General features: G+C 31.9%; 1 protein-coding gene across 2 annotated transcripts; it reads left to right on the top strand.

The window, feature by feature from the left end:
* The first annotated feature begins 5,472 nt into the window (after window positions 1–5,472).
* On the top strand, window positions 5,473–9,190 carry LOC18052215 (accelerated cell death 11). Of its 2 annotated transcripts, none has more exons than XM_006448865.2 (4): window positions 5,473–5,802; window positions 6,266–6,438; window positions 7,302–7,447; window positions 8,826–9,190. In XM_006448865.2, exons 1-4 carry the CDS (start codon window positions 5,611–5,613, stop codon window positions 8,930–8,932), a joined length of 618 nt encoding a protein of 205 aa, XP_006448928.1. In that variant the 5' UTR covers window positions 5,473–5,610; the 3' UTR covers window positions 8,933–9,190. The 2 variants fall into 2 exon arrangements, with proteins under 2 accessions (XP_006448928.1, XP_006448932.1); XM_006448869.2 differs by lacking the exon at window positions 8,826–9,190 and adding an exon at window positions 8,432–8,815.
* Window positions 9,191–10,416: the final 1,226 nt, after the last annotated feature.

The following is a 10,416-nucleotide window of genomic DNA, read 5'->3' as shown; positions in this document are numbered from 1 at the left end:
AAAGTCTTCTAGATGACGATTGAAAATTTGAAATGATAAAATAATAAAATAATATTTTCGAGGGAATTTCATTTTGAAATGGCGGAAAAAAAAAAAGGTGAAAATGTCGATAGTAGAAGTGTTGTTTGGATCCTTTTATATAGTAAGTTCAAAAAAAAAAAAAAAAGGGTTCCTTGAAATAATAAAATTCATTTGTTTCTGATATTAGAATATATTAATAGTACTATTTTAAATTAAAGTTAAAATTTAGCGATAGAAGGTGAAGGATTTTTGTTTTCTTGAGATAAAAAAATTAAAAGATGTTACCGTGGAGGAGAAGGACTTTTGCTTCAGGGAACTTGTACAGTAATAAAATCCTTAGCAAATGCGGGAATTCTTTGTCGTTACCTATAGACAAAGATCAATTGGATAATCTGCTATACAAGGGCATTGCATTAGCCTTTTATTAATAATGATGATGTATCTTAGCTCCTTCCCTCCCGCAATGATGATGTATCTCCATAAACACAAACGGACGAGGGGTTAGAGTCAGAGTCACGGCCAGTTCCAGTCCCTGATGACTCCAATTTCAATGCTATTCAGTACTGCCTCCTGTTATCGGAAACAGATGAATCTTGTGCAAGATCACCCCAACCAATGAACAAAAGCACAACTGCATGTTCCTTGAGCTAATTTTGCTCTAATTAATTAGCCGTTTTCTTGCCGCCGAAACAACAGCAAGCACCTGCTGGTGATCATCAGGAGGATTCTTTTTCTATGGGAGTTGAGCTATCGACCGTGTCAAGCTTAAAGTGCGACTGCGACACGAGTCTGATATAAGGGCAATGTATTCTGATCTCTCAAGACAATGCAAAACCTGTGGGACGAGGTTTGTGTCTCGAGATAAGCAAAGCGATCGCATGGATTGGCTCGTTAGAAAGAACCGGGAAGCCAGGAAGTACTACACCGGCACCATCTCTAACTCTTAAGCAAAATGTCTCTCGTAACAATGCGGCTTCAAGATTCTGGGGCCAGTGGAAACCCTCCAGCACCTGCATTTTTTGCTGCTGCTGTTGATCACGGCGAGAAAAACATGAAGAACTAAAGATTGTGATTTATTTGTCGTTCCTGCCGACGACAATCGGGATAAATATAAAGCATGCATCATAATCAAAGTAACGATAGAGATCTAAATTTTTTATCTCAAATTTTATTTTAAATAATTTTACTAATTAATTAATAAATATCACATTATTTAATATTTTTTAAAAATAAAAATTTCGGATACATAACACTACCTTGCAGATGTTACGATAATCGAGAATGAGAGCAACGTAACTACATCTAAAAGCTGCCTCTTTTTGATAAGTGTCAGTACTGACGAACAATTTTTGTTATTATTTGTGATCGATGATTATCCATTAAATTTTTTATGGAATTATTATTTTTTAAAAGGTACGGAAGTGGGCAAAATTTAAGACTTAAAACTATTTAACCAATTCTTTATGGGCGAGGGCGACTGTAGTCTAGATTAAACTTCAAACTCTCTGTTTTAAAGATCAAAATTTTAAAATATTGTCACAAATGAGTTTGAAACTTCAAGGTTGATTACGATATTGATGAGTCTATTCCATACGTGAGAATAAAGTTATAAGTTTTAACACAATTATTTTTTTTTCTCCTTTCTTAGTTTTATTTATGTTCGAGTAGTTTTTATTGTGATAGATTTACAATAAAAATAGACACTGGAAATTGGGAATCAACGAGTCAGAAGTAAGTAAAAAAACATATTTCTAATTGTTACTAAGCTTGTAATTCAATGGTGGATCATTGGATTGACGCCTTTAATATTGTTAAGTCCGCATGCATTGGCTCCATGGCTCTTTCCCAATAAAATATAAAATAAAATAAAGATAAAGTGGTTCATCATTGGAAAGTGGCAAAATGTCGGTCAAGCAGACAAACAAGTTAAAGTAGGGAGCTAGCTAAGTTACAGATTCTGTAACATACAGATCCAACTTAGCCAGCTCCTGATTGGTTAGCTAGCTACCAAACAAAGACAATTGGATGCTTTTTCTCTGTATGCAGGACAGGTGTGGTGCATGCATTGGGTACGTATGTTACAGAATCTGTAACATAGCAACCTCCTTAAAGTAGCTGCACTGCTAGAGAATACAGCCCATCAGAATGATGATAAAAGCACGTACAATAATTAATAATAATTGTGATAATAATAAAATTAAAGAAAAGTAGAAAAGGCCAAAAAATCATTCATCCATTCAGGTCCCTCCGACTTCTTTATGCAATATTGCAATATAATGCAGTTGAGAGTTTTTTTTGTAACTTTTCCTCACAAAGTTGGTTGAATAAAAGTATTATTTATAATCCAATTTTTTTTATTAGCATATCAATATATATTTCATAACCCAATATAAATTAAAGGAAAAAAGTAAATGTTTGCTGAATAGTTATTAATTGAACATTGTAATATAAACAAATAATTGAACAAATACAACTATTACTCAATATATTTCAATTATGAGTACTACAACTATGATATCATAATAGTTGAACCATGTTCGATGAATCAAATTCGATTAGTAATTAAAAATAATAAATAATACAAAATGGACGGTTTCTGCTTCAATAAAATCAACATAAATCAAATATATAAATATTTAATTACTGTAACCATCATCTCTTCATTCTGACTGTAAATAATGTCACCGAACCCTACTCAGATACCTCACTAATTATTACTCACTGAAGTGTTAATGTTGGAGAAATTTTAAAATACATAAGAGCCAATATGAATAATTAATGTATAAATGACATGTATATTTAAATTTAATATAACTATTACTTATATAATTTTTTTTATAATAAATATATATATATATTATAAATTTATAATATAATTTATTTGTGATATGATTGACATAATACTTTAAAAATATTCTAAAATTTCTTTGTCGAATTTGAGTATATATATTTTCTTTCTCTTTTTTTCTCTCCTTTTTTTGGGTTGTTTTAAGAATTGATCACAATTTTAATATATATAAAAAAGAAAAAAGAAAAAAGCGTATTTGTTAGAAGTGTCAAATTATAATATACCGAGAAAATTGGGGAACAAAATTGAAATTAGGTAAAAGAAAAGTTTATTCTGCGGGGGTTTTTAATTAAATACCCTTTAATAGTTTCAAAATTATTTAAATACCCCTCCCTTTTTAGTTTTCATGGATACCCTAATAAATGTGAGCAAAGTCGGAAATATCCTTAATGAATGCATCAAATGCACTCAATGAATTATCTTCATATTTCTTTCCTCATTTCTTTCACCTAAATCTATTTTTGCTGCCGATTCTTTCAAAATCTCTTAGAATCTCTCAAAATCTCTCATAACTTCTTACACAAATACAATTATGTATTTATTTTTTTAACACCCACTCTTTCTTTAAAGGTGCATTGCTTATTAAACAACCCAATAAGGTATGTTATGTTGTTGGGTTTTAAATTTTTTAATTTTTAGGAAAATTTAGAAATTTTCCTCACATTACAATGTTTTATTTTCACCATTTTTTCTTATACGTAGAAATATATGCAATGTAGGTTGTTTAGTTATTTTTTTCAGCAATATAACTTATTTATGGCGAAAATATTTCGAGTCGTGCATTCTTTTGATACCGTGTACGTCATATAGTTAGTCATGTAGGTCGTGTAAGTAATATAGTCGTGTAAGTCGTGTAGGTCATGTAAGAAATATAATCGTGTAGGTCATGTAAGAAATATAGTCGTGTAAGTCGTGTAGGTCATGTAGGTCGTGTAGTTACTTGTATATGAAATTTAATATTATTGTTTTTATTGTATCATCAGATATGGTTTTGGTACGTGTGTCTATTCTCTTCAATGGTGAATTGATTGAGCAAAATGACGAGTATAAGTTCAAAGGTTCAAAGGCTAAAGGGATAATGATACCACGATCAACAACATATGCCGCATTGGTGGAGAATATAACTGAAGTTATTGATATAGATACTTCGGAATTCGAAATCACAATGAAGTTCAAACTTAAGACATATGATCCTATGCCATCAGTTACAATTCAAACCAATGATGATGTGGAATTTTTTTAGATTCCAATTTAATTTTACTTCTTTTTTTAATAATTTTCATTGACATTTTTTGCATAGCAGCAAATATAAATTCTTAGCACAAATTAAGTCTTTAAAGAACTAAATTAATCTAATGATTAATGGAAAAATTCGTGTAATTTTAAAGTCGCAATTAAATATATTACAACCATTTAAAAAGTTTTTTTCTTTTTTTTTTTATCTTCAAAGTGCTTTCTTCCTCTGGCCAAGCATACAAGCATACATGAGGAATGCCTGCATATAATTAATCCATGAAATCAATTAAGAAAAAAAAAATATCAGCTATAGAAAATTAATGTAATGTTATACACATAAGAACACCATTCGCAGTGATAAAATATTTTCACTCATAACTAGACATATCATGACTTACCATGACTTATAATTGGAAATTAAGAATCTCTCTAACTAATGACATTTCACAAGGTAAAGGTATATGCACAATTCCAATTTATTGTGAGCCTAATTAAACTAAATGTAATGTGCAGATTCTATTGACAAGAAACAAAATGTGGAATTGAAGGTCGTGTAATTGTGTAATACAAGAAGATCGTATAATTGTATAATACCTGAAGGTCGTATAAACATGCAATACATGAAGGTCGTGTAATTGTGCAATATATGAAGGTCGTGTAATCGTGCAATATATGAAGGTCATGTAAAACACAACCTTGAATCTTACATAACCTTACACGACCAAATCTTGTGTTACATAACAAAATTATAATCAGCACAATCCATTAATTTTTCACAATTTGCATGCAGCAAAACAACTAGAAATTTGTTTTCGAACATGTTATGAGAGACCTACAACTAATTAATTTATTTTTTCAATATAAAACCCTAACTTTTTGTTTTTTTCCCTTGAATATTAACAAGAAAACTAATTACATAGAATTACTTGTCTCAACTAGTTACATTCTGACAATTTTACAGTAAATGATCAACTCTCTCCGGCGATTATGTAGTGATGAACTATGCTTCACTTTCTCAGTTGTGGCAGCTTCCCCTTCTCAGGCTTAGTTTGCTCGTGTTGAAGTTCGATTTACCATGTATGGAGAATGAATGTTTGTTTCGGTAGAGGTGATGCCGGTGAGGGAATTGCAGTGTTTGTTTGTTTGAGTTTGATAATGGAGGGAATTGCAGCAGATGAGTGTTTGTTTGCTTCAGTAGAGAATGGAGAGGTGCTGTCCGTTGAGTTGAAATGTTTTAAAATGAGGATAACTTAATAATTTCCTATCAGTTTTTAAAGGGTATCAATGAAAATTTTGGCGAAAATTTTGGCAAAATTAAATTTTAGGGTATTGAGATAATTTTTGAAGTATGGAGGTGTACCCGGCGCAATTGGCACTATTCTGCGTCAATGAGAAGCAAAGATCATTCCCGGCACCAAAATTAAAATAAAATGAAATATTTCAACGTGTGAAGTCTGAAAGAAGAGGAAGCAAACCAAAAGAGAGGAAGAGATCATTATCCAACAATGGCAGGAACGGACAACGGTAAACCACTAGCAAAAATCTCAGAGTTGTTCAAAGAACTGGCGGCAACCGTGAATTCGGAGGCCGCTGATGTGGAGCTGGCGGCGTTTTCTCGTGCGTGCTCTCATGTCTCGCCTCTCTTTGGTTGCTTAGGCATCGCCTTCAAATTCGCTGAGATGGATTACGTCGCCAAGGTAATTAAACCCTAATTTTACTGAATTAAAGATTCTTCTTCTTCTTAGCTTAATAAACATATTAAAATTGATTTTTCTTCTTCATATTTGGAACTTGATCTTTTGGAATTGACATAATTTTTGTGATCTTCCTTGTCTACCGAAGCTATTTAAATTAATTATTTTCCTTTTTTCATTTTTAAGGACTTAATTTTATTTTATCGGGAGCTAATTGAGGAGTGACAAGAGTCAACTAATTCAACTTGTATGAAATTACTGGCATTGCTTGTAAAAAGGAAAATAAAAACAACTAAATAAAAAATGAATGAATGAGCAAACACAAACCAGTGCAGTTTTGGCAATTGACATTTCAGTTATTGTTATATGAATGTGTATATGTCAATGATAGATCACGATTTAGTGATTCTATTTATTTATTTATTTTCTTCTGAGTTTCTGATTGGTGAGTAACCAATGTTAACAGGTTGACGATCTTGCAGAGGCATCAAAGTCTATTTTGACCTTGCAAAGTGTGATTGATCGCGATATAGAAGGAAACTGTGTTAGAAAAGCTGGTAGTCACACTAGAAACCTTTTGAGAGTGAAGCGTGGGCTTGACATGGTTCGGGTTCTTTTCGAGCAAATTCTGGCTGCAGAGTATGTATATCACCATGTAATTGTTTCATTAATTTTTCTGTTTTAATTTAGTTCACTTAAATTTTGCCAGGCTGTGATTACCTAGGTTTTAGTTTATGTTTCGTTTAGGCAGAGGTATATATTGACTTGAGTTGTTATGAAAAATTGAAACTCAGTGAAGTCATTACAATATCAATTCATCAATTATCAAACTCAATTTGGATTTGTGATCTAAGTAACCTTGAAGCCTCATTTGTAGCAGTTGACACAATAAACAAGCAAGTTTTGGATCTACTAAATCGTGGCTTCTAGTTGTATAATTATCTTAATTTAGTATGGACGGAGGATATGAGGTGTGAGCATCTAGGAAAGGAGCTTAGGATTAAACATCTTGGAAAGGTTGAGACTATTCCCTTCTTTCATTTGCCGGAAACAAATATTTTTTGGGCTCATCCAGACAAAACCATTCGAAAGGAACTTCTGTCTGAACTGAATTAACTTTCGATGTCAACTTGAATGTATTTGAGGAGATGGCTATGACAGATCTGATTGCATTTCCTGTTATTGGAACTTAGTGCTATGCTTGACGTGTCTTGTTTGTCATCTGTAATCTCATTTATCCTGTAACTGAAATAATATGGAGGAGTTGAATATTTGATGTGCTTTCCTAGATGTTATTAACCTTTAAAATCTTTTATCCTATTGGTTGTTTAATAACCAAATAAACTCTTAATAAAGTATCAAGATTTAGATGTCTAATATCTCTGTAGGACCTAAAGTTCAAGCATATTGTAATTTGATGTGATAGTGGTAATAGGTGGTTAAGATTGCAGAATAATTAATCCCTTTTAACCTTTTCTTTTCTCTAAAATATCTTATGGCAGGGGAAATTCCTTAAAGGATCCAGCATCCAAGGCTTACGCACAAGTATTTGCTCCCCATCATGGATGGGCTATAAGAAAAGCTGTTGCCGCTGGGATGTATGCCCTTCCCACGAGGGCACAATTACTTAGAAAGCTTAATGAAGATGGTGAGAGCTATCCTACGACTTACTTGTTTCTGCTATCTAATATGATCCTGACCTTTACTTTTCGCTTTAATATTTCTTTCTTGTTGAATAATTATATATTAAAAAATTTTCACATCTTCTTCCGGAGCGAAAATGAAAATAGATAGAGTTAGTATCTCAAAAGTATACAAACTCCTATCTCTTCTAAAGTAAGCATCCCCTTAAAACCACATTTTGGTAGATAAAAATTTAATAGAAGTCGAAACTCATTCTCTAATTTACATTTGCTTGTTTATCACTGTTTCTGTCCTTTATAGCTTTACTTCTGTACAATTCTTTTTTTTTTCTATTCCCTTAGTCATTGTAAGTTCTGTGTCGAAAAACATGTGAAATGAATTATTCCTTCAACTTTGTGGAGTTACCACTAATAAGTAAATTCGTTAGGCTTTTAAATCATTAATTAGCAACCTTTTGGATTATTTGGCTAGAAAAGAATAAACTAATCTTTTGAGATGGTAGCAGAAATGTATTTTTCTATTTTTTTCGTAATAGAGTCTGGTTTTTAGCATCTTTTTGGCAGCACTCTTCAATGATTTCAAAGAGGCTTATTTTTCTTCTTTGTGGACACAAACTGCGATGCTATTTTGAAATCTTTTTCTGTTTTGTTGGTAGTGTTGTTGTGATGGATTTTTAGTTCTTCTTAACTGCACTCTTTTATCTTTAAAAAATTATTTGTTTTTCTTATCATTAAAAATCTCTCGCAAGTTTTTAGAAAATTGCTGTTTTTCTCTTAACTCAATTATGAGTGATTGAGTATTAGGATAACTAATAAAGTAAAAAGTTTGCTCGTAATGGCATCTTGAATTCAACCCAATTATTGGCCAAATATTTATAATTTTCTGGTTGGAATATTTGATAGTTGACTGGCCCGAGGTGTATGATCTTGGGTCTGCAGTTACCATTTGTATATAGGTGTTTATGCAAGGACTATTATGTTATTTATAGGATATTCTGATGAGTGAGAAACTGAGAGCCATGAGGCCGAAGAACCTAAAGCGAGAATGAATCATGGGTGTGTTTACTATGGTTATTGAACTGTTAGGTGACGTATTTCATATTTGGTACCTTCAGTGCTGAGCCGGGTTAGCATTAAACACATCAACTTTGAAGGTTGGATTGGCCTGTTATGGTGATGTTTTAAAATATAATTGCTTTGTTTGTCTGCGACTGGCCCCCAACTTGGGTGATGGCTAACTTAGCTTTACTAAAATGACTCCTAGTTGCTGCCTTCTTCCAAGATTTTTTTTTTTTTTTGAGTTAAAAGAAAGGGAAGCTGGGTGAGAGTTTTAATTACTTATAAATTTGTTGATGCTATATTTTTCTTCTTGTTTTCTTTCAGAGACCTCTGCAAGGATTCAAATGCAGAATTACATTACTACCTCAGCACCCGTCATTTTGTATATTGACAAGCTCTTTCTTTCAAGAGAATTGGGTATAGATTGGTAAAATATTTATTTTACTAATATTTATACTAATTATCTTCTCTCAATACTCATAAACTAGATCTTATCAAATAATGCTTAAAATCAATCATATCCATTTAAACTATTTATATTGGAAAAAACATCATTGCTAGTTTGTTGGTTGATTCAGATTTACAGTGAAACTTTAGAGTCAGTGTTGTAAATGTGCCAAACTTCTGGTAGCAACTTATGTAATTGCCAGGACTGTTGTGCAGAAATTCATGGACTTTCATAGTTAAAAGTTCCGCGTTACAATAATTTGTATTCAAACTGGAAATATCCTGAATACTTATGGTGTAGTCTCTTCCATGTGTTACATGATGAAATTGACGTCATTTTTGTAAAGGGTTGAGGATAAAGGAAGAGAAAAAATTTACAAGTTTTTGAATTTGGTTGTATCTATTTTTTGAAAAAGAAACTAAAAGTTATGAATTTATTAAAGAATATTAAAGAATTCTATGATACATTATTATGCATTTAACCATGCGGCTGGGGAGAAACGCCCTCCACTTCCCAACCATTGATGATCCGACTTGTGCATACTATTCTACTGGATGTATCAATCCATTCGTTTCAACTTAAATATATACAGAGCGTTGCCTTTTTGGATTTTGTGTTGCAAACATCTATGTATTGCAAATTTTCTCATGATTAAGGGTTCTAGTTTTCGTAATTGCATTTGGATGGACATTTTCAACAATAATGACTAATATTTAGTGTAAATTTAACTGCGGACCTAAATCAATCGATTATCATTAGTGACTCTTTTTAAAACTCGTAAAACTCTTTTTCTTTATCTGCTCCCAATGAAATGTTTAAAATTAACATAAATTTCTTATAACACCTCGGTGATAAAAACAACCTTGTTAAAACCTTTACATATAAAATATATTCAATCAGTTATTGGTATTGTTCAAACCCCATAGCAATATTTTCCTGCTCGTCTTCTTCCGGCTTGCCTAAAAATTTGCTTTTATTTTGTCTGATCTTTCAGCTCCTTAGTTGAAAATTATCATCAAATAATAATAGGAGTTTGTCTGTTATTAAATTCTTCCTAATCTCTATTGCTTTCCCCAGTCCGTGCCTAGCCCCATACGGGCCATCCCCCTTCGTTTTCGCCGTTTTCTTTTTCCTTTTATCTTTCTGTGGCTTCTGAATTGTGGGTTAAAAGTAAAACAACCGAGTCCAAGCTCAAAACAACTTATTTTAGTTTTGAATACACAGTGTATTCTTGTGTCTTCTGATTAGTTTTTTGTATCGCATAATGAAAAGAATAGTTCCAAACTTTTTACGATAACATTATTTGTTGGTTATTTATGTTTAAAAATTCAAAGAGGGTGTATAATAGGTGAGTTTTAAGCCCAAAAAAAAAAAATGAAGAAGAAAAAGAATTGTTTAACATTTGGTTTAATTAGAAATATTTTTGTCCCAATAATCAAGATTGTAAATGATTAAGGGATTTTAAGT

Source organism: Citrus clementina, unplaced genomic scaffold (assembly GCF_000493195.1).
Source record: "Citrus clementina cultivar Clemenules unplaced genomic scaffold, Citrus_clementina_v1.0 scaffold_2, whole genome shotgun sequence".
In the NCBI taxonomy this organism is placed as follows: Eukaryota; Viridiplantae; Streptophyta; class Magnoliopsida; order Sapindales; family Rutaceae; genus Citrus; species Citrus x clementina.
Note: the sequence above shows the minus strand (reverse complement) of the source record. Positions and strands in the feature narration are given on the sequence as shown.